The sequence below is a fragment of the Nipponia nippon genome, unplaced genomic scaffold (genome assembly GCF_047370975.1).
Source record: "Nipponia nippon isolate SJK-2023a ecotype South Korea unplaced genomic scaffold, ASM4737097v1 scaffold_4, whole genome shotgun sequence".
NCBI classification, from domain to species: Eukaryota; Metazoa; Chordata; class Aves; order Pelecaniformes; family Threskiornithidae; genus Nipponia; species Nipponia nippon.
The window spans coordinates 76,399,049-76,426,863 of NW_028262358.1; the positions used below are offsets into that span (position 1 = coordinate 76,399,049).

At 37.8% G+C, this 27,815-nt stretch overlaps 1 protein-coding gene across 5 annotated transcripts in view; it reads right to left on the minus strand.

Annotated features, from left to right (window-relative positions):
• The window catches only part of AFG1L (AFG1 like ATPase), a 74,269-nt gene that overhangs the window by 40,129 nt on the left and 6,325 nt on the right, over window positions 1-27,815 (minus strand). For 3 of the 5 annotated variants that reach the window (XM_087773560.1, XM_087773559.1, XM_087773555.1), the window contains exons 1-6: window positions 27,653-27,784; window positions 20,277-20,500; window positions 10,096-10,147; window positions 9,359-9,460; window positions 7,771-7,901; window positions 2,251-2,350 (exon numbers count right to left, since the gene is read on the minus strand). In XM_087773560.1, coding sequence (XP_087629686.1) covers window positions 2,251-2,350; window positions 7,771-7,901; window positions 9,359-9,460; window positions 10,096-10,147; window positions 20,277-20,500; window positions 27,653-27,758 — 715 coding nt within the window. In that variant the 5' untranslated portion in view covers window positions 27,759-27,784. Of the gene's footprint in view, window positions 1-2,250; window positions 2,351-7,770; window positions 7,902-9,358; window positions 9,461-10,095; window positions 10,148-20,276; window positions 20,501-27,652; window positions 27,785-27,815 lie in introns of those variants that run through there. The other 2 variants (XM_087773556.1, XM_087773558.1) reach the window with 2 other exon arrangements.

A 27,815-nucleotide genomic window follows, 5' to 3' on the forward strand; every position in this document is an offset into this window, starting at 1 on the left:
TTCTCTGGAAACTATCCAACTGCCCAACATGGTCATTGAAAATGTTAACACTTAAACTGTATAATGTATAATAACTCTTTTTCATTAATATTAGGAAGCCTTATAAAAAGGCAGTACAGCACCTACAACCAACAGGAGGAATAAATAAGAGAATACAGACACCTGACTGAGACTTCACCAAAATTCCCCACGAAGACCATGACAGGTTATTAATAACACCTATATTCCCCATAATGTCTGAAGGCTACAACTAAGCTAAAGCTTTTGTGCTCTACCAACACCTCATGATGGACAGAAGATACAGTACACATGAGAAACCAGCAGGACACCTACAAAATGGGTTTCACAAAATTAGATACGTACACAGAAACATTTAGGAAAATTACCAGTGAAGGTGATTCCACACCCTAATTACTAACAAAGTTGCATGAAGCCATGTATCATTCTCATTCATAACTCTGCAAATCACGATAGCTATACATTTGTTAAAATAGCAACCGATTGTATATTTACTTGCAAGAATTAGTGAACATGTAACAGTACTATAAGACAGCTACTTCTGTTAGTTCTTCTAGTTAATAAGGCTGTGAGTTTTGTGTTATGTCTCTGAGAGGATGAGAAAAACAAACAGTAATTTTGGTGGAGAAAGGAAGCCAGGATTCCTCGAACATTGCGCCTCAGTATTTCCCTTCATTCCCCTGAGGCAGAAGTTTAACATGATTAAGCATATCACTAACGGTCAGCAGCTGGGTACCTCTGCTCGCTAATGAAAAAGCTGCTTTTCCCCTTTGTATCCACAAGAAATGAATCTCTCAATTCAGTCATAAACCTTGATGCAGCATACTACACTAACTCAACTCTCCTTCCTGCAGGAGGATTTCAGACACACACCGTGAGCATGCAGGAGTAGTGAGAAGGAAAGAAGAGACAGGCATTGACCAACATCTGGACTGCAACATAGCTGAATTCTGGAGACGCCATTCTTGACACTCTCTGTTGGGTAGCTAGTACAAGTGGATGTCTTTCAGGTTGACATGGTGACTTAATATGTATTAAAAAAGCCCTTACAATGATAATGGTCACAAATTGACATCTCAGTTGTGGGTTACAATCCCACAAGATGTGAGATACAATCCCCAAGTTATGATGAAAATCTCTCCTGAACTGCCTCTCTCCTGAAATGAATCTCTCTACTGAAGAGCAGTCCTTCAAAAAACGCACAGATGGTTCCCAACTGAGTAAGGCACCAGCATCCAGTTTATCTGTAGTTAGCCCAACTACCGTAGTTATGATTTCATCTTGTTTGCTCAAACAAGGAAAATAAACCAGTGGGAAATGACTTCCCCCTCTAGTAAAAACATTTGAATGTTTTCTTCTTTTTTTTTTTTTCTTTTTTTTTCCTTTTTTTTTTTTAAGATAAAGTGCATTGTAAATCTTCAGTGATTCTCTTTTACTCAATTTTTGGTAGAAAAATTAACTGGTAGTTACAGTTAATACCATAACTCTTCGGTATTTTTTGCAAACATTTGAAATTAATCCATCTAAAGTGTCATAAAAGTTGCGTAGAAATTATGCATTACGCTAAATGCTAATGCTAGACTATAACAAACATTTTTCTCCTCTACAAAAAATTACAATTACTGCTTGGTTAAAACTCATACAGATTTGGGAACTTTGTAGAAGGATTTACATAGCTAGTCACTCTCTAAAACTATTGTTAGAAGTAGAAACAACTCTCCACTGTAGTAATCCCCAATGAGTGACCTCAAACCAGGCTGTCTGAATGGCACCTTGATAAGGGGCTCTCCTTTGAGCTGGTGGATCAAGTCTGCAAGTTTCCGAGTTAGAAACTGGGAAGGAATGTACTCTCATTTCCCCTCTCTTCTGCAGAATATGATCTTTTCCTACGCTGGAATACATCCAAAACAGAGGCAATATTTGACCCCTCCTCAACTCCCCTGTACCCAAATACCCTCCCACTGGTTTGGATAGAGTAGAGAAGATCAGAAAATACAGAATTATCTGGGGGGAGGAGCACCTTGAGTTTGAGAGAAGAGAGGAGTAAGACTTAGTGAAAAACCTTTCTTCCTTAAGAACACAAAAAAAACCCCGGACAAATTGGAATATCTCAGATTCTTGAAGACTTGAGAGTTTATTACTATTAAATACTATATGATTTTAATACAATTGTTTTGTAAGATACTGAGATTCATTGTATTTGGATAATACTAGTAGCATGTTTGTTTTTACCTTCTGGCGGCCTGTTAGATGTTGCCACAACGACAACCCCATTTTGGAACAGATTTTCAAAAAGCTGCTTCAGAATCATGGCATCAGCAATGTCAGTGACCTGTAGAAGACAACACATTTGTTTTACCTTGCTTTCAGCTTCTGCCGCAATAGATCTGCAAGTGGCTTTGTAGCTAGGAAAAATGCTTGTTAGTGAAAGCCTTGGAGAAAGATTCTAATTATTGCTTGGTGAGAAAAAAATAAAAGGGATAATTAATAAGCAGTGAATGTACCATGGCCTTTCAAAACTTGCCCACTCTTTATTGCGGAACTCCACCATTTCTTTACCAATTGCTAAATGATTCCATGTTAAACTTCTATTCTAAAACTACAGGTGGGAGACACAGAAAACAGACCTAAACATTTAAGAGGCCTAATTAATTTGAAACAACATGAAAAAACAGAAGACAGAAAGAAAATACACACCGGCTGTTTTACATTTCTATTACCTTTGAGGCAAAGGTTTGCAGAGGTGAATTTAAATGGTCATGGGACTTCAGAAATAAAGACAAGTAGCCAACTATACATAATCAGCTGCTGTTGAAAATAGAATGATATGACATAGATACTATTGTGTGATTGTTGCAAAAAAACAATTCAACAGATGGCCCATCACAAAAATAAGCAATTTCATTGTTCTTTTTAAGTGCCTTCTATTACTGTCCATGAATAATCAAAAGGCACGGCAGTCACTTCCAGCACAGTCAGCCTCTTCTAACCTTCAGGCACAAAACACGAATAAAAAACAAAAATGGGTGGGACAAGTGATGGGGGGGGGGGGAGACTAAAAAATACGCCATAAAGTAAAATTTCTTTACATATCTAAGTTTAGCTTAACAAACTTGCTTTACACTACCAAGAAATAAAAGCAAACAGAAACCACTCTGTACAAATGAAAAAAATGTAATATTTTTTTCTGAAAAAAGCCCATTGTTCCAACAGCAATTTATATTTTACAGGAGTTCACCAGCTGAGATCAGCGATCCTAATAAGTAAACCACCTTTATTATCATAACACTTGTTTCTCCCGCATTCCCTTTGATTATTATATAGACACTTGTTGCATTTTGACTTACCAAACAGACCCCAATTCTGAGGAAATAAAAAAGCGGTGGTATGCTGAGGGTTACATGCACCATTACACAACAGACTGACAAATTGCTATGGTTTCACCAGTTTGGATGTGTATGTTGTGATAGTAATACATCTACAGAAAGACTTTAACCAGTATAATTTTTTTCCCTACTCCATGACCAGCCCACCCCCTATTATCCCCCTGTTTCTAAATTACCTTTCTGGGCAGCAAAAAAATTTAATTCTACACTAGAGACAGTAAAAGACTTAGGTTACATTTCTGACAGCTAGTTTGGAAGCAATAACGTTCGTAAGGAACCATATATAAACACCAGTTTCCTTCTTCCAAAGATTTCTTCTAATTGGTTCTATGGAATGCATTAATATGGAAATTTTTTTCCTTTTTCAAAAACAAACTTTTACACAGTCAGTAACACACCCCTCAGATTTGTACATCCCTGATCACTAAGAACCGATATTCCAAAAAGCATGTAGTAATTCACTATTGTGCTATATGTCTAATTTACCTGCTTATACACCCACCTATCGATAATTTATTTCTTCTGAATACTAAAATTTAGGACCTTTCCCTGTTCCTAAAAAACAAGACACACAAGGAATACTGATTTTAGGGGTAACTGAATTTCTTGTATCACAAAGCAAACCTAGTAGCCAAGTTTTAAAAATGTATTATATGAATCATTTTGTTACAAACTTTGTTGTTTAAATATACTATAAGGCATGCTATCTTTAGAAAACAGGGAGGAAAAGAATATTAATGCTCACATAAAAGAAAACAATTAGTAACATTCTCTTATTAATGATAACTGTTATTTGATGTGGAATTCTGATGTTTTCAACTCCATTACAAAAAAAAAAAAAACTCTTGAAAAGTTCTGTTAAAAAGCAAAAGCCGTTTTGAGAATTGGGATGCAAATACAAGCTCTTCTTATCTAATACAGCTTGGGAAACACAGAAAATTTCTACAAGGTAAAGCAGGTAGAAGACAGTAACTAAAACATTGTCACTTCTCATGTTTTTTACTATATCCAGCATTCATTGCAACAGTGAACAAAAGCAAAGGCTACAAATTACCAATAAAGAGAGCCTGCTAATGGAGAGAATGGAGAAATTTCATTAGCATTTAAGAGAAAAGATTTTTATGACCTAGTGCTGCTTTCCATTATGACTCACGTAAAAAAAAAAAAAAAAGAGAAAAGAAAAAACACTAGACTAATAGTTAATTTACATGTGTAAGTGCCTGAGACTCAGTCATCCACTGATTGGTACAGTTCTACGTAATGAATGACAAACATAAGCATGTATTATCAGTAATTAGTATTAGCACAAAAATAAGAGCCTAATTTTTATTAGAGGCTTTTAATAGCATGCAGGTTAGTAAAAACTCACTAAATTGTAGTTTGCTTTAAATCCAAGTGGTACCAATGGTATCTACAAAGACTCACGCTGTATGATCATCCAGCTTACGAGGAAGTAGGGATTCTGTCTTGATTATCAATACTAACTAACATAGGTTACAGTCACACGCCAAAATTAGAGCTTCTAATTACCTGGGTGTAGTTACTTGACTGCTAAACAATAACTAGTCTTTTTTTTATTGGCCAACCTCTGTGTTCTGAAACACCAAAACTATAATTACAAATGGCTTAATTCTGGGGTTTTTCTTCAAAATGAGGACACATTTTTAGAACAGCTTAAGACTTTCATGATTTAAAAAAAAAAAAAAAACAAAAGAAAAACCACTTTAATATTTACAGTAAACTGCATGACAAAGATCAGTAAGAAGTAGCAACACTTTAGCAACCCCAGAGCCTATGGCCCAGGCAAACACTGACAAAAAATTTGCTTCAGAATGGACAAACTCAGAAGTTCAGTGCCACCACTAAGGTCCTGGCTATCACACAGTTATTTGCAAAAAGAAACATTTAAGACACAGTAATTACTTTTTTTTAAATACGACAATGTTTCAGAACACACAAAACTACTTTTAAATGTACTGAAATATTTTTCTACATTAATTAGTCAACTCTTCACCTGTTTGACAGTTCTCTAGGCTTTGCAAGAAGATTCACTTCAGAATACTTCTGTTTGCTTTAGCCCACTGTCAAAGAGGAATGTGCAACCTCAGCAATGCTTCTGTCTTTTGAAGTTCTGCATTTGGTTTCCTCTGAAATATGAGCATTAACAATACTTTTTGCTGTTCCTGTTACAATATCACTCATCCGTGTGTCTCATCTTAAGACAAATAAATAAATAAATAAATAAATAAATAAATTCAGCTTATTCTCCTTTTTTTCCAACAGATATTTGAAAGCAACCTGAAGAGTTTCAAGCAAATCTCAATAGTTTTCTGATGTTTCCTCCACACACAAGTAGCATAGACCCAACTTGACTTTCCATCTGTCAAAACAGGCAGCAGCTTTGTCTGCAAGTCAGAGCAGTATATGTTCTGAGTCTCCAACTCTTTCCAGTTTCATTTTAATCTAGCGATTCTTTAAATATGAGTGAATCAGATTGCAGCGAAATCTAGCCATTATCTCTACTGGGGAAATGAGCTGCAAACATCCTGAATTAGACATGGCTCCTTATTATCAATGTGAATTGTGCCACCATGCGAGCTGTTCTTCCAGTCACTGCACTACTTTATGACTATTTAAGCAGATTTCTTGTCCCAAATTCAGTGCCTTCTGCAAAATTTCAGAAAGCTGGGACTCCTCTTCAGTAGGCAAAGCCTGAGTAGCCTTCCATGCTACAGAAAATCAGCCAAGAAATCCAGCTGTTTAGAAATCTGTGAATTTAGAACATTGGTACACCCAGAACAAGTACATTTTTAAAATTCACATAAGAATGCAAAGTCATAGATACACGTTTTAAATCATAGTTCTGGTATTACTTTCCCAACTGTGACTCACCAACAAAAAAAAGGTGATTTTTACAACTGAAGTGATTGATGTATCTCGAGCAAGGCAGCAGGGGGAGTAGGCAGTTTGGAAACAAAAAATACCAGTTTCTCCCCTTAAAATCTGAAAACATGACAGACAGTCTGGAAACAGCAACACCAGGATATGAAAGCATTGTGCATTTATACAGAAAAGCAGGTATTTACACTAATACACGGTACAGCAACAATGTCTCTTTCTACCATTTGAGCATTTGATGTCCTAACAGTTAACACTCCTGCCTGCCCTCTCCAAACCATCCCATGTCTTCACAGCGTAAATACAACTGTCTCTCTATTTACATTTTATACTGCGAGTTTTGGAAGCCTAGCATTCATATTCACTAGATAAAGCGCAATTTAAATGATCAAACGGCAGCAATTGCAATGACCCCACACATTCTGAAACCATAAATCAAAGGACTACCCCTCATCAAAAAATGCAACAGTAACTTCAAAGCAAGAATCCCTACTACTTTACAGCTACAAAAATCCCCTTCACAGGAGCTGATCATAAACTGGTTATTTTCTCGGGTGCACAGGCTTGTAAAATAATAGCTAGGAGACAGAAATTGCTCTATCCATTTCAATAACATATTAATCTAAGAACATAACAAGATTCACAATTAATAGATGATTCTTTTACTATTGGTGATTTGAGAACTAACACAGATATGTTCTTATCTTGCTCTGCATTTTCTCTCTGAATTAAAAAAATCTCAGCTGATTAGAGCTGCCAAATACCTCTAGCTTCTCTCCTAAAATTTTTTGTAAAGCGATTCTACGCTTAAATTTGTGACATGCCCTTAAAACAAAATTCACAAGCTGCGTAAAACAAATTAAACAACCAAGTTAGTTTTGGCAAAGATCATTTTATGACTTTAGTTTTAATTTTCACATTTAATTCAATAAAAGTTTCTTAAAATGTTAGTTACGTTGATACAATCTGGCACTGCCATGCCAAAGGCTCCAGTGACTCTAGGAAAGAATTTAGGTTGAATTTGACATGTTGTTTTCATGTCCTTAATCACACTGAGACGATTTTGTTGCATTATATGAACTACAGCAAAGACCAAGCATGCCAAGCAAGTATCCGGCGACTACTCTCCTGGGCACTGTACAGACTCAGTAGAGGATGATGGTCCCTGCCCTGAAGTACTCCTGAGCCTCTCACCAAACTCTAAATCCCCCTTGTATGACCAGTAACTAGACTGGTAAATGAAAGCACTATAAGAGGACTTACATCGCCAACTTGCGTCTTCTCTCCTGGGAAAAAAATACCCACCATCTTCAAAACTGTGAAATGACTTCTACTCTTTAACTTCTACAGCTCACTACCAGCCAGTGATTCAAATATTATATCAGCAGTAACAACCGTCATATTTTAAGATTACAAGTAACTTTATGACGTTTCCCTTGAAGCGAGGGAGTAATCTCTGACTTCTTACCTGAAATTCATCAAAACATAAGAGAGCAGCCTCTTCACTTATTTCCTCTGCTACCGGTGCAATTGGGTCATATGATTTGGCCATAAATCCTGCCTTTCTTTTTGGCAAGCTCTGCTTAAGGCGATGTATTCCTGAGTTGATAAAACAGAAAAGAGCAAATATTTCTCATTTCTTTTTCTAAGATAGGGAGAACAAAATTATTTAGCTACCAAATAAAAAGTAACCCAGTCCAGTAAAAATAAGAAAGCTTCAGATGTAGTCCAATTTCAAGAGGGCAAAACAGTTTTCAACCACATCCAAGCAACTATTAAAAGATCACAGATTCTGCGATTCGTATTTTGTTGTTTAAAAATACGTAAAACAAAAATCAAAGAGCCCTTGAATGCTATGCACCTATACTTTATCTTTTAAAAACTGATATAAATTAGTTTTATCTTGCTCCAGTTCATGACCTTAGTTTCAGTTTCACTTTGTAATTTGGTATTTTCTGTCTTAATCGTCGCTCTGAGTGTGAAAAACCCTTACAGTGTTTACAAATCAATGGCACAGCTCTGTGCATTGCATGCTCTGAAGGTATACTTAGAATGCATTTAGTTAAAAGAACTCAGACACAGCAACACAGTTATATTTTAAAATGTAAATATGATGATTCTGGCACAGAGTAAGATTATTACATCCATACTTTACTGTCTCATGGATTGTATTCCATCTGACTATAAACAAACAGTTGGACTTGATGATCTTATGGGTCTTTTCCAACCTTATCCATTCTATGATTCTATGAAAACAAAGATGCTGCAGTAAGAAGCTACCTTTGTCAAGATTAAGCACAAGTGACAAGAAATGGAACCAGAAAAATCTCAACAGTGACCCAACGATGATAGAAAGGAAGGCATTAAAAGTGGCAGAAGTCGTTTACACCAATGAAAGCTTCCCAAGAAAAATGCAGCTGTCAAAATACTTGTAAATTACAGCATTATTTAACAATTTCACAGTATTTTAAGGTCACAGAATTTAGAAGAAAATTTTAAAATACCTAAAACAGTATCTCCGTCAAAACCAAGTGCCTTATTCACCCTGTTAGAAAATTTTCTGAAACTCAGGATGAACTTCCTTCTGTTATTTTTTCCTCTAGATTACTCAGACTGTTACTAAGTTTGCCAACCAGAACAGTTCTCATTCTCTTTGGCATTTATACCTGATTTAGTTGTTGCTTATTCAAAATGCAGACTGAATTTAACCTTTACTGTTTCAGTTTTAGTAATTGCCTTCTTCAGATTGCAAGCAAGCTAACTGGTAACTGGAGAACATTTAGTTAAGGATTTAATCCTAAATATACACCTAAGTTTTCTATACAATCAGGTATACAGAATCTTTGAGAAAAGATACTTGAGAAATAATATGCAATTAATATCTACTCTGGTATGACAGACAGTGTTAAAATCCTTTAAATCCTCTCCTATTTTTTACTTCTTTTGCTTAAATACTTAAATAAAGTTACGCTGATTAATATGAATGTGAGAATGAGACAGACTTTATAGATAGCGTATTTAATAAAATTCTTGTAAATACCTGGGTCTGCACTTACTCTGGTGTACATCTAGCATGAAGCCATGAAAATGGACTCTCTTTTTCCTTTCTACTTCTAAGTGAGAATAGAACATGTCCATCACCATTGTCTTTCCTGTGCCTTCAAATAAAAAACAAAAAAAACCCCACCCAACAGGTAGTTAATTTAAGAACAGTATGTACTGATTATAATAATGATTGTTCATTAGCTTTGAACTAATGATACTATACTCTTCCACAGAATAAGTACAAGACCAGACTGTTTGTGAAGAACAGTTATATTTTCGGTTCGAAAACTTGGAACAACTGCATTTTTATTTTTGTTTTAAAATTTTGATCCATACAGAGATGGCCCAAAGGTTGCACAAATGGCTCCACATGCAGGCAGAAAACATCCTTAGCATTTTCTTTTGAAAAGCAAGTATGTTTTCATGCTGCACTGTTGCAATTAGAATACATAAATTCTTGCTGTGGCCCCCTCAATTACTTCCCAAATTCTTAAATTGCATTCTTAAATACTAGTGAGTGGGTAACACTGAAAAAAAAACTACACATGGTAATGTAGTCCAATCCAACAACTTCCAGAATTCAGAGTATAATTTTATTAAATAACACCATAACATGGAAGAAAACTAATCCTCGAAAATTCATTAAAGCAATAATGCTACATAAACATAAAGCTTTTAGACACTTCAGAATTTGAATAAACGTGCATTTAGAGAGAATTCCATTGGAATGGATGCAACTGAAACTTACCAACATCTCCATAGACATAAAGACCTTTTGGAGGTTTGTTTTTTGCAAAGAGCTGCAAATCAAGAGAAAAAGAATAAATATGAATATGGGGTAAAATAAAAGCAAACACACTGCTGTGGTCAAGTAAGAAAGTAGCTACACTTCACCACCAAAGTAGCACTAGCTAGCAAAGTGTAACCTTGAATAAATTATTAACTCAAAATTGGTAAGCAATCTTAATGTTGTATTTGTGCGAATTCTATAAAAGAAGCCAAACACACATACAGGGCTTGGGTTTTTTTTTAGGTCATTGTGAAAATATCCCCATCTCCAGTCCTAGCACACATGCCGTTTTACCAGAACACATACAAAATGAATAAATGTTTCCCAATCCATCATCATCAAACAAATCCTTTTCCTCATTAGACCCTTTGAACAAACAGTCCTAGGAAAAAGGATATAAAATTAAGCAGTATTGTAGTATTCACAGGTATATGCACTATATACCTATTAAAGCAGCTCTGCTTAAGATATAAACCATTAGGATTTAGAAAATCAGTATTGCAAAGCCAGTGAGCATTGTAGGTCCCCTTTCTCTCCACTTTGAATCTTAAACACAGAATCATCTCTGGTTTAAACATGATTAAAATCAACGGAGTCACAGTAAAAATATGTACCTATATACATGTGCATGTGTGCGTGTATGTGCATATATATATATATAAGGTTATTTTCAAAGTATGCCTTTTATTAATCATTTTCTCAAGTGAGTTATGTTTATCTTGAATGAATACGGCTTAAGAAATTTTAATCTCTTAATATTACTCAGGACATATGTTACGGCATCTGATGGTTTATTCTATTTTACTCAAATATATATTTTTATGGACAAGCTTGCAATAACATCAAGACTTTCAATTTGAAACAGTTCCCCCTCCTCCCTCCCAGTATTGTGCACAGCCACTTCCAAGAATAATTTTAGAAAGAAACAGTTTCTAAAAAACTCGAAGTCTTAAAATTCTCATCAAATCCATGAAACCAAATTGACATCGACAAAAACACTGCAGAAGAGTATTTGGTTATTTTAAAGTGCTTCACTTTCAGAGTTCTATAAGCTGAGCCAAAACAGAGGAAAATTAAAATTGCAACCCTGTGGTCTCATTTGGAGCTGGGTAATTGCTAAACAACTTGAATCTAAAGCACTTTTCAAAATACAGTGCCATGTTAAAGAAATGGGGGAGTCAGTAGCAAAACACTAATTAAATAGGAAAGAGAATATATGACCAAAAGGTAGACAGATAATGTCTCAGGTCTATAGTACCAGTTTATTCAGAAAATACGCAACCATAGCTCTTGTATAAGACCCACTTATAGATTTAATTTAGAGTTATACTAATAAGATAATCAAAAATTTGTATCCTCAATCTGTGGCTGAACAGGGTTTCAGATGTTCTGAAACCGTTCCATTAATAGACAAGGTTGCAACTATTTCCTAGTGCTTTGAAAGCATTGCAAGACAATTTAATTGACGAACATTTTTCAGAGTGTACTTTTTAAGAGCTTGCACTCATTAAAACTACTGATGCTCAAAGTTACATAGCGAAAAAGAAGAAATGGAAAAAAATCCAAATGAGACATTCATAGGAATTTATTTTTAATTTGAGATTAACAACAGTGATTCTAACAAAAGATTATCACATTAAATTTATTACATAAAAAGGCTGTATTAATGTGAATTGCAGCTTCACAAGAAATTACACAAAGCTAGAAAAACAAATCAATGTTTAGAGTACTGCTTTACCTGTCTTTGTAAAGGTTATATAACCAGAACAGTTAGTAATGCCTATATTTTTATACCTTTTTCTTTCATTGTAAAGTGTTTATTAATTACATTTAACCATATTGAAGTTCATCTTTTTAGGCATATTTTATTCTCACTCCAATACTTAACATTTTTAGAAGACACGTTGCAGAAAAAGGTTTTTTTTGGCTAAAGGAAACAAATATAATGGCTTGGGCTCCATAAAAGTCTCAATCAACTTCTGGTTCATTCTAAAACTGGAATTAGTTTTTTGTGAAGACAGCAATTTTTGAGTGATATCTAATTCCTTTGGAAAAAAAAAAAATGGATGGATATTGTGGCAGATCCAAACACATTTGCTGAAGCTGATCAGCTCTAGAAGCAAATCAAATGCCAGAAAAACTCTTATGCTCTTTGAGCAACTGAATATGTTTGTAGGAAATGTTTTACTTCCAGACAAAATTGTCTTTCATATACTTCTGCCAGAAGTGACACTATCACCACTTTTAGGATACTCACTTCCTCAATCCTGTCAGGTATTGTATAACACTAAGAATTTACTTTTATATTTTGTAGGAGTTTATTAATATACATTTTATTAAAAAAAAAAGTAAACTCAACCAGTAGACTTTTAATACTGAAATTCAGACATCCTACAGGTTTCAAGCTATTCTGCATGACCATAAAATGGATTTTTAAATTATTTTTTTTAATTCTTCTTATGCATCTTTTGAAGCCTGGAAGTTGTGTAAGAAAAAGAACAACTTCCACTAGGATTTCTCATAAAATCCAATCAATGCTGTTGGGTCAACTTAAGAGCACATGGCAAGCAGTCAGGAAAAGCAGCAGTATGTGGGGGATGAACAAAGCAGAAGACTGATCTTGATTCTATTGAAACACACACTCCAAAAGAACAAGGAGGGGGGGAGATCTAACACAGAAGATCCTCCAGGTACCCTAAAATAAGAGTGATCTTGTTTATTTCAGGGAGGGAAGGAAGAAAAGTGGGAGATGTAGGAAGACAAACTAAATGAACGAGCTTCTCCTTGCCCCTCACTTCCATATTATCCCGAGGGGTATTTGGGGTCTCGGTACAATCATGTTCAATCGGTTGACAACAAATTTGCTTTTGCAACAATGGTAAGATCTAAAGATGTTAAAGCTAATATTTAAAATGTACAAAACCAAAGATATTAAGGGACGTACAAAATTTGAGTTTGAAGGGGAGAATTTAGGAACCCTTAAACATATATTTTGAATGCTCAGCACATCCTTTCAAATGAGGGCATCACCAAAAACGTGTCAAATCCCTTGAGCCCTCCAAGTTTCTTAATTCCTACAACATTCTTTGCAATAACTTATGAAAGCGTAACTTAAATGCTTCACCGAGTTTTCATCATCATCGGGACATGCTACAGCAGGAACCTTTTTTCCTTTTATAGATCAGTTGACTTAAAGACTTTACTCTGAAAATCATTCATATGCTAAAGTATTTCAATTCCATGAGAAGACACACACACTACTGTCCCCAGATTTACAGACTTCTCTCCTCTGCTATCAAAATGTTTTACACATTTCTGTTTCAAAACTGCATGCCTTGCTTGGATTCTATCATGTCAGATTTTTCTTTTTTGTTTAAACTGCACTTTAATCAATCAATATCCTACCTCATCTAAGGAATTATATTGGTCAAAACATCACCTTCATTCTGACAACTTCCTATTCTTTCTTAAATACCTTTAATCATGTGCAACATCTTCCCACCTTCTCCCATACTCCCTGCCTCAGACGCCAGAAGCAAGTAACTCATTTCCTGGGAATATTTACACACTGATTTGAGAAACTTTTCGGTGAAAATACATGTCAGTACTAAGGTGGTTAATTAAAATATGCAAAATTCAAGAGCGAAGTCTCCAAAAAGCAGATTTTCTTTTAAACACTAACAAAACTGCCTCTTTCTCCCACTCTTTCAGACCTCCTTTTTGGTTGCTGTTGTAGCTGCAGACATTTTCAAGGTCTTGAATGGTGTTTACTATTGTTCATACCTCTTTTCAAAACATGAAATAAGCTTAATTATGTGAGGTCAAGTAATTAGTACAGCAACTCAACAACTCTTAAAATGTCCCAATTGGTATTATTTTGAAAAGCTAGAGATCTGAAACGTCTATGCAAACTCTTAGAGCCTTGAACTTCAGTTCAGAGGATCTCAAAATATCTCAACATACAGGCCATGCTTTCACCAAGTTAAAGATCAAAGTCATTGTTCAAATTTGAGTAATAATTTTGAAAAACAGAAGCCTACTTGGTTCACAGCAACACTAATTGTTTTTCCCCCTCAAATTCATTCTAAGCTGATACCCCAAAAAACCTACATCATAAAAAAAATACATAGTTTTATTACCATAAAGGAAATGTGTCCACCAACTACTGATTTCAGAAAGCTTTGGCCTGTAAGGTAATGCAAGTCTCTCAGATAAACACTGAAATGCTTCTATTGTATCTGATATCAACATTTCTTCCCTAATCCTATTTTTACCATATTTTTAGTAAATTTTCAAAGCTATTTAGATAAAAAGTGACAAATGAAGAACAAAACCAAAAACAAAGCAGATCATTCTTGTAATGGTTTGGAAGTGCAAGAAGTTTCTATTTCTGGAATAACTTATTTTAGAATAGGTTTCTCCAATTCTATCACAGAAGAAATCAGGCAACAAAATAAGGAATATCAGACTACAGAAGAGGCTGAAAGACAGAGGTTTTTCTCTCTCTCTCCTTCTCTCCCTCCCCCCTTTTCTTCACTGCAACCTCTCAACCACATTCTCTTAAATGACAGAGCGAGGAAAAATGAGAATGCTTGAAATGCTGCACACCACTATTTTTTATTTCTAAAAAGTTACCAGTAGATTCTTTTCAACACAGGAGATTTCATACTAAAAGTAGGTTAGTCAAGTTGCTAGAAACCTCCTGAAAAAGCAGAAAGTCAATCTACAAACTACTATGTGTAACTGATTAAAGCGTTTGACTTATTTCCAAAAAGTCCTTCAGTAATTTAAAATACATCAATTTGTTTCATTTACATCTATTAAAACCCATTAAGTATAAAATGTTAAGCAAAACCAATGCCAATCGTTTTGTCATAAAACAATTGTTAACACCTAGAGTATAAGGTTTATCTTTTACTTCATAGCATATTCAAAGTTACAAAGTACCAGGAGAGTGCCAACGAGCTATTCACAAATACAGGATTTACCTGCGCCCTACATCATTAGTACTTCCTGGAGACGCCTTCTACTAGTTACGTGAACTACTTCCACTCATAAGCCTACACAAATCCTATTAAACCCAGGCCGATTCCAGAGAGCAGTACTCACCACTTCTTCTCGGCATGAAAAGCCTTTGTTCTACTCTTCAAAACTGAATGGTCTGCAATAGAATTCCTACTCTGAAAGTCCATCATAGAAGAACATATATTTTGCTTACTTATAAAACTCCTCGACAGATGCAGACATCTGACAAGCATATGATGCCCCTGTCTACAGCTGGTACAGTGCTTGATGGCTATGATTCTACCAACTACGTATTCACAGCTGTGACTCTTATTCTAGGGAAAACCTTCATTAAGGATGTTGATTACAACTTTGCTGAAGCAAAACCTGGCCTGCGCTAGAATTTAAACCCTACTTTATTTGACTTCATTTTCTCTCATAGGAAGCTCTGTTTGAATGTGACACCGTACTCCCCCCCCACCCCGACCTGACCTTTCCCTGTAACCCTGCTCAAGCCATAACCACCAGTGGCAGTCTCGACGGATGCATCCAGCTCAAAGTGGATATGGGGGAGTCACATAACACAATAGCCAAGGGCTAATTGATGGCAACACATCCACCTAACCACAGTGCTGGTCAATGTCCAACTCAAGCCAAATTTGGAAGAAACTAACATCTGCAGTCAGTATGTAGATATGACTACGAGTCAGTCATCTTACCCTCATAAATAGTGAGCAGCCCAAGAGCCCTTTCAGCTCTCCTGCACAGCAGCGGGCTGCACACCATGATCTCCCCTTGAGTAGGGATGCCTCTCAAAGTTACTCCTCGAGGTTAAGAGAACCCTTATCACATCAGACACTCAGTAGGTGAATTGGAAATAAGCGCACTGAAACTTTGTCATCCTAGCTAAGTGACATAAAGGACTGATTGTGCATATATAATCCTTTAGGCATAAACTGTTGACCAAGTCCGTGACTATGATTGGATCCAGTCGCACCTAGACTGCTCTAAGGGAAGGAGTTCAGAACACAAGGGGGCCCTCTCTGAACCTCATGACTCAACAGGAGGGTCTCCCTAACAGTTTTGTCTGACCCTGTCCTCTATGCAGTAAATAATAAAGTGTACCTTGCCATCAAATCTTGTTAAACCACTGTTGCATTTACTATCAACTTTGTTACATTGCTGTTTTATATCAATAAAACATATTGCTGCTTCTCTCTTATGAGTGAAGCACATCACTCTTTCTGCGACATTGAACTGGCGAATAACTTCCTCAAAGATAGCAGAAGAGAAACAAAGATGTTGTGATACTTCTTCTCCATCATCAATCATTATTTGATTTAATTACACAAGCTAGCAGGCTTTCACAGATTTACACAAAACTCACTGCTCTCCTCCTTTCTGGGGTTTTGATGTACAGCACAGCACCAGAGTGCTCAACCTGGTTATCAATCTTCTTAAGATTTCCACAGGGATACCAAGCTCTAGAAGAAAAACCTCAAGCTGCAGCAACACTTATCCCAACACTAAGTAGCTCTACAGCTGCTTCTCACTGACTGTGACATTAGCTCCCAGGTATCAGCAAGCCATGCAACAATTTTTAAAAGCTGGTTTAAAATTAAAGCGTGGAATTGAAGCAATGTTAAATGAAAGAGAGAAGTGCTTTAAAGGAACTAGTGAAAACCACATTCTCAACCCAAGAAGTGGCATTTGACTTTTTGCTTTTAAGAAAGTGTCAGTCAGGCCGGCTTTACTGTGATTAGCACTGTTATACAGGGACAAAGTAGCATCACAATTTCCTAAATAGAATAAGATTAGTATTTGTTCCCTGCAATAGAGATTTTCTTCCCTATTCATGCTTCCCAATCAAAGAAACAGTAAATAACAAACCCACATAATGCTTGATCTACAAAGCCATTACAAGACACCTGCTCTAACAACTATAATGATTCAGGGCACTCCAGTTAACACAAGCCAGCTCTCAAAACTATTCTCAAAGGCAGCACTTTTAGAACAGAATATCCAAATGTCCAAAACAGTTTACCAGAAAAGATCAAAATGCGCTAGCCTACTGATCCTCAGGTTTGACAGGAAGACCAACGCCTTCATCATAGCATTTTTTCTAAAGAATAAAAATGAATAGAAGTCTGGCAGTATGTCCAAAAGATAACGTAGGAGCGAGCCAGGTAACTGGCTTTCTTTTCAGTTTCTTCCTCTTTCACAATCCAGGTACAGTGCTCTAAAGACAATTTTGAGATAAGCAATTTAAAAGATTATGAGCCCAACACCAAAGCTTAATAAGAAGCCCAGACAGATGGAAAAAAAAAAAAAAAAAAACCAAAAAAAAAAACCCTTTTCACATCAAGCATCCTCAAGATACAAAACTCTGGCCTGCTAGATGACACTTACAGAAGTAGTTTGGCAAGCTGAATCCAGCTTGATCTCCTCACACTTATGCAAAAACAGTTCTTATTCAGGCACACTGCCATATTGCTTTGGATAACAAAGATAAGCAATAACCATTTTTGAAAGAGGAAATTTCTATTTGTTATTTGGTACTTGCCCAAATTGAATCAGGAGGCTGGTTTAGACTCAAGAGTTAGCCTACAAAGGCATCAAGACAACACAGATCCACAGGCACACACCGACATACAGTATATTTAAGTGTTTTAAAATACCATAAACATACAGTTTTCAGACTGCATCTATCATTTCTACACTGGTTTTATGTTTTTAATAACTTTAATTAAAGACATTCCAAAAGTAAAAAGGTAAGTAATGTGATGAGCTGACCCACCAGCCAGAGAAGGCAAAAATACACCCCAAACCATTGTTTGGCTCCAATTCCCACATCAGAGTTAGAATCGTTGAATGATTTAGGTTGGCAGGGACTTCAGGGGATCATGCAGCCAAACCCCCTGTTTAACGCTGTGTCATAGAGTATCCCAAGTTGGAAGGGACCCATAAGGATGACTGGGTCAACTGCTTCCAGAACAGAACTTCCAAAGAAGTTCTCACTGCCCTCTAGTAGCAGTCTTGCCTTAGCACTTTGCTTCCTATACTTCAATACTCTCATTTTTCCTTCCGGAGTGCCTGACTTCTGCTCCATGGAATTATTTCCTGTTCAGGTTTCTTCTCACTGTATCTCAACAAAAAAAGAGCGCCTTCCTAGGTCTTTAGTCTGCTTCCTTTCATCAGGAGGCAGGAAGACATTTATGGCATTTCCAGTCAAGCATATGATTAGCAAACACATGATCACCAGCTACATATGAGTTTAAAGCATTCAAGGGATGCTGGAGGCAGTCTGATAGGCAAGCATGTGTCCCAGCGCTCTGCATCCTGCTATACCTCCCTGTCTGAAACAGCCACATTTACAGGTACAACACGGGCCATTTACAAGTATAATACTTGTTCTCACACCAACATTCTCTTCTCTACTTTTTTCATGCCTTGAAGCTAATATACATCACAAGAACCTTAGTGTGGTAACTTGTCATTTGGTGCCTAAAGGGCAGAGGACAGCATGTCATTTAGAGGCACTTGAGCCCTAAATGGCTCCCCTGATCTCATGCTACATCATTTAGGCTTGCCATGCAAACAAAACAGTATTTGTGCCAGGTAATAGGAGAATTTGGGGTTGTAACGGGAAGTATATGGTTAGGTAACAAGTTCAATAGAGTTAAGTATTTAGATTTATGCACGAGATGAGGTGTGTTGCATAAGGGATGCTGGGAAAGACTGGCATAGAGATTTATTAGCAAGGTCTGCAGCTGACAGCATACATTGACTGTAAATGTGAAAGTTACTTCCGATGAAAAATAAAAACAAAAGCAGTGCAAGAGAAAAAGGAAAACACTCAGTGGCTGCTGGGAAGAGCAGTGACAGCTTCCAGACAGCTTCCTCTTAGGGGTAGGAAGGTGTCTCTCCAGTGCAGGCAGGGAAAGTGAAGATAATGATGGCAATTAATATTTTGCCATGCTTTTTTCCCAGGACTATACTTTTATCATCAGACTCAGTCAAACGCCCTATTCTTCTTGTTTCCCCTCACCATGTTTATGACTATTTGTGCTGACTGGAGTATGTTAATCAGGTGCAAATGAAGCATATTCACTGGTCATTCAGCTTCTGTGCACATCTATGATTGCCTAATATTTACCAAGTAATTAAATGTCTTATCTACTTTGCTGGGCACTATGTTTGGTTTTCTGGGATATAAACTCAAATGTACACAACAAGAGGCAAGGAGAACTGGGGGGGCGGGGATTCTCACACCAGTTCTAGTTGCTTCCCACGAGAACCTGCCATAACAATGCTATCAAGATTTGCAGGTGCAAGGCCGCAGGAGCAACGATCTGAGAATAACAGCTCGAGAACAAGACACGAAAAATACTGCCACAGAGGCTATGGAAAACACTGCGTCAACAGCTTCAGGGAAGAGTTACAGAGCTGCAATGGCAGGCTACTAGCATTAGTAATGCTAAGGCACTATGGTTGCTAAGGCGCTGTGCAACAGGAACATGTCTGAATTTTTGTTAGTACTTTGAAAAGGAGCTGTGATGCCCCAAAAACGCAACTGGGGCGCAGATCACACCTCTTCCTTCTATTCTTACCTCACCTGGAGACTAACAACACTGGAAAGAATGGACGTTTTTTTAAAAAGTAATGTCTGATCTATATTATAATGTTTTGCAAAGCTGAAGTATTTAGACTCTAATGGCTAATTTCACTTATGTCCACGGAAGATTCGTTAGAACACAAAATGTCAGTGTTCAGTACCTGTAACCCAAACACACACATGTTATACCAGTGCTTGAGAATTAAAATCTGGTCTAGGCTCCTGTCCTATAGCCAGATGACATTTCCGGAAAGGCAGACGGTGGACACGACCAAAATCATATCAGATTTTCTTAAATAATTATGTCAATAATATTTAATTTGGTTACTTCTAGAGTGCCACTGGAATTTTACAAACCAAAAAAGAAAGAACAGAGATCCAAACATGAACAATGATCTATCTGTAAAGACCTAGCTGCAGAAATAAGACTCATGTTAATGACAGAAACGTATGTATTTTAAGCACATTCTTATAAGCAAACATAAATGCAAAAAAATATTTTTATCATTATAAACCTCACCTTTGAGAAAAGATTTTTTGAACTGATGCTGTAGCCTTTAAGGCTCTCATGCAACTTCTGCAGGTGCTGCACAACTCTTCTTTGTTGCTCATCATTCCTCAGCTCTTCTTGCTTAATCAGAAAGTCATAATGTTCTAAAGGTCCACTGCAAACCAATAAGGCTCTGGCATTAGCATGTTTAAGAGTACCGGGGACTGTCTTCTCATCTGCCTGAGCTGTGTATGCTGTAAAATGGAAAGTAGATTATTAATAGAGAAGTTTTGAAAAGCATCCTCTTATATTCATAAACAACACATTCTCAACAGTTTACACAAAGACATGTATACATTACTTACCTATACAACCACTAGAGTATGTTACCCCTTTGTTTTTCGTTAAATCAGCTAACTTTAGTAGTAAACACCTCTAGTAGTATGTGTTAACATTTATTTTTATTATTAACAAGCCCAGACACTAAAAAGCCCATCTGGAGAGTGTTAGGATTTGGATGAGCTGTTGCAAGGGAAGTTTTGGGTTGTTTTTTTTTTTGAAAATTGGGGCAAAATCATTTAAAAATTCCAAAGTGCATTTCTCTGAATAGAGTAATCCTTCAGAGAGAGGTAGGCTAAACTAGACAGAAAGAATGTAAAAGCCAGCAAACAGGAGACCAAAACAGGAGTTATGTAAGCAAGCTGAAAGAGTCAAAGACCACACTAAGCAAGGGAATAGCTATGAAGCCCTGCAATGCCACAGCCTGCTCCACTGGCATTATCTTCTGCCTAGAAGAGACAGGGCCATGCCCAAGCAGGAATTCTGTTGTGGTTTTGTTTTTGTTTTTTTTAAAAAAGTCAGAATTGCTAGACATAAAACGAGATATAACTAGGAAAGGAAAGAACACACAGCATTACAAAGAAGGCTTGCTAAATCAGCAAGATCAGAAATTTAACAATGGAATACACTGAAAAGATGTTTAATATCTTCTTTGCTTCCACTGTCATTTAAAAGGTTAAGTATAATCATGAGTAACACAATTTATAGCTATGACAAAAGAAAGATTTGAGTAGGAAAAACATGTATCATAGACTACAGTTAGATATTTTGAACATTGTGAAATCTAAGGAAATTCATCCCTACGTGCTTTAGGCAAGTTTCCTAAGCAACACAATGGCCTTTAACAGCTTTCTTCGAGGCCTCACTGAAGGCAGGTGATGTTCCAAAATACTAGGAAAATTAAACAATTTTTGTCTTTAAAAAGAAGAGAAAGGCAAATCCAGAAATTCATAGGTCAGTCATTACAACTTCAAAACACTCAAAAATACTGGAACAAGTACAAGCAGATTTTTTTTTTTTTTTTTAAATAAAGCACTTAAGATAACAAATAAAAGGCAACACCAGCTCCTCAGGAGCAGCGCGAGATCAATAAGTTTTCCTCTCTGATCAGGTAACATGCTTAGTGGGTAGAGGAAAAACGGCTTAATTAACACTTTTGTCACTAGGTCACATAGCATTCTCATATATGAAGTAGGAAAGTAAGTTGGAAATGAAATTACTTTTGAGCAGGTACAAAAACAGCTAGAAAAACTACATGTAATGAGTAATTGCTACAGTTAAACTACGTGCATATTTGCAGTAGAGTTTCAGAGAGGGCTCAGAATCTCAGCTCGGTGCAATCCAGAATTTCCATTCATGATCTGTACATGACAAAATAAAGTACATGGACTGGGAATACAGATAATGGCAAGATGGGGGGGACTGAAAACACCCTGGAAGGCAAGGCAATTCTGACAAACTGGACACGGAATCTAATACAAATAGGATGCAATTCAACAGGGACAAAGTATGGTGCTTAGGGGAAATAAATAACTGAAGAGATGGGGAATGACCAGCTAAAGAGCAGCTCTGCAGAAAAGGATCCAGGGGCTACACGGGATCACAAACTGACAGTGAGACACCATTGTAACACTATTAGAGGAAAAAATAAAATAAAATTAAAAAACCACAAGTACCCTAATGTATATACATGAGGGGCAATATAAGTACACATGGAAAAAAAAACCTGTTCTGTTCAATACTGATATAGTCTGCCCTGGAACACACTTTTCAATTTTCACATCATATTTCATGAGACGTATGAACTAAATGGGAGAGTGGAAGATGATTTAAAGGACTATTTGTTAAACCATGGGTCACAACCCACAGAGAAGTTGTAAGAGGCACAAGAAGAGTTTTAAATTGTTACAAGAAACATAAAATTAATATAGTTATAAAAGAGAAGGATAAAACTGAACAACTGTATCAAATTATGCTTATCTATTGCAAGTAACGCCTTAGTTTCTCCAAAGCAAGACACAAGTCACTGTTTACATCTGCAGCCAAAAACTACACTAAATTCTCCCACCCTGAAGTAACTGAGTTACTGCTATCGTTTAAAAATAATTAGCTTATCCATAGCTAAGGAGATCACATAAAGAGAGCCGAGTTCAAAGTCTGTTATTGCAAAAATTTGAGTAAAACCTTTAGAGAAGACTAAAGACAAACACATAGCTATCTCCAGATACATACAAGGTACCAAGAAAAGGAAATAAACTCTATTTATACAGTTACCTTAATACCTGTAATTAAGGTAGTGAAATCAATTAATAGTCCAGAAGTTGTAAAACTTTCATTAATGGGGAGTGAATTTTAACAGTAAGTTCGACAAAAATCTGTCAGTAACAGGTCAGCAATACCTGACCTGACTCCAAAAGGAAGGGGAAAAGGCATAAATGATCTCTCAAAGTTTTTTCATCTTGTTTTCAACCATTCCACTCCCACATAAAGTCAACCTCAGTCCTGTGATCTGCACCTCTAAACTATCCATGCCTTCACAATGTGTAGAGCTTGACGGTTCCAAAAGCTCCAATGTGAGGGACAGCCAGTGCCCCATTGAAGACACCAGTTCCTACTGCTTACCGTAAGACTGGAGAAAAAAAAAAAAAAAGCTGATTTAGGGATAAGAAAGGGTTTATGGCTCATGACCTTGCTGGCCATGGACAAAACACACCAGTAGGACTGCTCAGAAGCGTGTTTTTTGTATCAGATTACATGTACTTACAGCTAACCATCCCAGGAGTGGAAGAAAATACTTCGTTATTAACAGATGACAGAGATGGAGAGTATGTGCAAGTGATGACAGAGGGTGTCATGGGAAAAATTACTCACTGTTCTCCTAAAATAATATTGAACGCTAGGATTTAAATATGATGGGGGTACACTATAATACACTACCAGGAGACACACAGTAACTGGTAAGTGACAAACTCAAACTTGTAGCTGCAAAATAAAGGCACATGCTCTTAAAAACTGTGTAGAGCTTTTAGAGGTAAGTCAACAGAAGACAGCTATTCAAATGATAAACTATCCTAAGAGACAGAAAAAAATGTGGGTCTTCCATTCTAACCTGCATTTTGTGGAACAGATTGCAAAATCATTCACACAACTATGCTTCTATAGTAATCTATTCCCGAACTGATAAAGAAAAGCAAACTTTAGAAATTTTAATACATAGCAGAGGAACACCAGGCAATTACCTTTCATAATTTTACTTCAAGGAAACTACTGTTAGAATAGGAATCACCTGTGATTCAGTGCATTAATTGTAGTCCTACAGCCTTCTCCTCCATATTGCAGAAGATGGGCTTTCATTTATTTCTTCCTGTTTCATTATCTAATCTTTGTATTATGTAAACTGTTACTTGATTTTTATTAGCTCCCTTCTGAAATCTTTAAATGTCACACACAGAAAAAACATCTTCTATCTCTATGTAGCGCTCTAGATACAGCTATAGAAAAGCGCAGCATTGATTCATTATTCACCTAGTTTTACATAGAACAGTGTAAAACTACGGACATGCGTTTATCCACAACCTATCTTTCCCGTCTCCAGGGTGCAGGACAGTGTTGGATATTACCACATTTAGCCTCACATTCACTGCTTCTTTAAGAGTTGCCACCAGGTTGCAACTTTTTATTAAATTCCTGTTCCTAAAACATACATATTTAAGCGTAATCCCACTTTATTTCAAGCCATAAAATTAGCTGATGGCATTTGCCTTTCTGCTTGCCTATCCGAGGATCACAGACCAAGTTGCAGAGAAGACCTACTGTGATACACACAAAAAAGACCTGCCTTGGAGAAATCTAAGGGGAAAAACTCATCGGAGAAAAAAAAAAAAAAACCAACAAACTTATTAATGTATAAATGCCTACTGAAAATGCCAATCTGAAATTATCAAGATTTCCTTTAAAGTGAGGAACTTAAGACACTTTCAGTAAACTGGCATTAATTTACCACTGCAAAGACAAGTGCCTACATAAAAAAATAGAAAAAGAAAAAGTGTTCTTAACTCCAGGGACCTTCTGCTCTGGATAAGAGCAGCAAATTGGAAAAACCCATCAGTATGTCGTTGAGTTTTGCTACTGCCACTTAGAACTGATGTCTGAGATGACACAGGAAAAAGGCATGCAAGTTTCAATGACACTGCTTATGAAAGCAACAGTCACAGCCGAGGCAGGCACTAGAGTTATTTATGTAAGACGACAATCTGAAATGGAAGCTAGGTTGTGGCATATCAAAAACCGATCTTGACGGCAGCCAGGAGGTTGAGAGCACAGAATGGTAACTGAGGTAAACACCTCTTACTCTGGTATCCCTCATTTCTTTTCCTAGTAGTTGGATTTCATTATGTAAGGTTTTGAACCGTGATGTCTAAAATCTGTCAGAAGAGAATTCCCATCACAAAAATCCTAGCACGTCCTTGTCTCCCCCATATTTCTGGACCTAGGAAAAGAACTTGGGCTTCCCTGACATGAATTTCATCTTTGCTATCTTTCCATGACTGCAGAAACTGACAACTTTTAATTTATTAATCTGTGAGTTTTCAAGTAATGCAAAAAGATTTAATGTGAATTTAAGATGATTATTCACTTCTGGGAGAGAAAAAGTATTGTACTTCCACAAATGAATTCAAATTTGGTCTTCAAGATCTCTTACTGCCATCGAACTAAACATCCTTTAAACACATTATTAGAATTTTAGACCTTTAATGGGATGAAATATAAAGAAAAAAGAAAAACTGTGACAGATAGATAATATCCAGCTAAAGAAGCAAAGATCAAACAAATGGAACTGAACTCCTTTTATTGCAAAAGGTAAGTCATGCTTCAGATTACAATATTCACCTCACTACAGGGTCACTCACAGTACACATGAAAATGTCTATTATTAATTCTGGAAACAAAGTTGAAACAAGCACTTCAGGGGACCGATGATGAAAAAAAAAAATCACCTTTAACCCTTGTACTGTATGTGTGCTTCAAACCACTCCATCATGGAAACGATCAGAAATAGTTTTCATTCATGGAGATTAAGGCTGGAAGACAACATTGACCTTTCTAAGCATAAGGGAAGTTAAATTTATCTAATTACCCCTGAACTATGCTCAAGAATTGTGTTTGATGACAGCATATTTTGAAGGAAATGTATTCTGAAGACATAAGAGATGGAGAATTAACCATTTCCTATGACACTCTGCTGCAATGGTTAATTACTGTTTGTCTTAAAGATAAAAAAAATATTTCCAACTAATAGTTATTTGAGAACTGCATCTAAACCAAACTCACAGAGGTTACAACTGCACCAAAGTTAATGACCCCAAAATCACCCCAACTGCCACCTTTGCTGACAGTCACAATCAAGAAGCTGGAACAGCTTCTGCTAAACCAGTGTTAAGGCACTGTACAGGAATCACATCTGTTTCATTACTTACTTACTTCATTACTGCTCTGCAGACAGAATTCTGCCTTGAGAGCTTTTCACAAACACTGGAATTTGTGTGGTAGGAGGAAAAAAAAGGTAATAGAAATCAACTTTTTAAAACTGTCTTGTTTTCAACAAGCCAAGCTGAAGTTCAGAATATTGGAGTTGGGTCACGATGAAGCCAAACTGCTTCAAACCCCCAAACCCTTAATGTAGAGCTGCTAAAATTGCCTATGAAACACAGCTGCCATGACAGAAGAAGGGGACTTTGACATTAGAGGGCACTTTTATCAACAGGCAGATAGCACTATCAGATACCTCACTAAACTCGTAATTAAGCTGATAACAGAACTGCTGCAAAATCTTTCCTTCTCAGATGATACCACAGTGATGGGGAAGGGCAACAGTACAGTCTTGTAGCTCCAAAGGTTATTTTCCTGCAGGAGAACGGGAGTGAAGGTAGCAAAAGGTCAGAAAAGACAATTTTTTTGCATGCTAGTACCTGTAGATAACAATAATGTTCTCTTGTCTCCTCTTTTATTAAATATATGTGCAAGTTTTGCAGAATCAGACCGGTAAACTGCCCCATGGTGTACAAGGATTTGGATGAGTTAAGCACATGCACTGAAGTTAAGCACATACGTAAACCTGCAGAAGAATAAAGACTTGGCATCTAATCTTCTCAGGAAAGAGATCATATGTTGGTTAGAAAGCAGAAAATATATTTATAGTCCTATAATAACACCAAACAATTGCTCCTTTCAAAATATTTTACAATGCCTAATGAGAAGAATGGGAAAGGAGGCCATCTGAAAAAAATATTTACTTTCCAATGCTTAATAAAACGCTTAGACAAGCAAAGTCAGACTTTTGTCAGACTGGTTGGTGGAGGACGAATGGCGCTGACTAAAGAAAAAAGACCTCTGCTTCTAACCTAAGCCTCAAATTAACAAAACCTAGTTCCCCATAAACGCGTGTATCACGCTGACTTTTTCCGCCAGGCTGCCGGATGGAGCGCAGCTCCACACGCAGGAGGACCCTTATGGGGAAGAAGCCCCTGCGGCCGCCTCAGGCACGGCGACAGCTCTGGCAGGCGCTGGCGCACTCGCCGCCCACCAAGCTCCCGAGGCAGCCGCAGCGCAGCGAAGCCCTGTGTACCAGGGGAAAGCGGCATCGTTAACTCGGGCAGCCGCGGGGCCGTTCACGGATCCCCCGCCGCTCCGGAGGAACGCGGCCGATTCCCGGCGCCGGCCCCCGGCCGCGCCGCCCGGGGACGCGGGGCCCCTCCGGGGCTGGGCCGGCCGAGAGGCCGCCCCGGCCTGCCCGGGCCGGGGAACGCGAGGACACGGACAGGGCACGCCAGCGCGGCGGGGCCGCTGCGCGCCCCGGCGGCGGCTGCCGCCTGCCCCGCCCGCCCCGCCCGCCCGGCACCGGCAAGCCCCCTCCCCTCGGCCCGGCTACCCCTCCGCCGGAGGGGAGACCCGCGGCCGCTCCACGGTGCCCTCCCTGCGCGGTGCCCCGGCAGCCTGTCCCTCGCCCTCCCTTCGCCCGGCTCCGGGCAGGGCCGGGCCGGCAAGCCCCCTCCCGCGGCGGTACTGACCTCTCCGCAGGCCGGCGGCCCGCGCCGGTAGCAAGCGGGCGACGCGCCGCGTCGAAACCCGCAGCAGGCAGCGCGCAGTAACCAAGGGCGACACGGGCGCCGCCATCTTCCCGGCCCGGCCTCCGCGGCGGGGGCGCGGGGCGCGCTGGGAAATGGAGTCCCG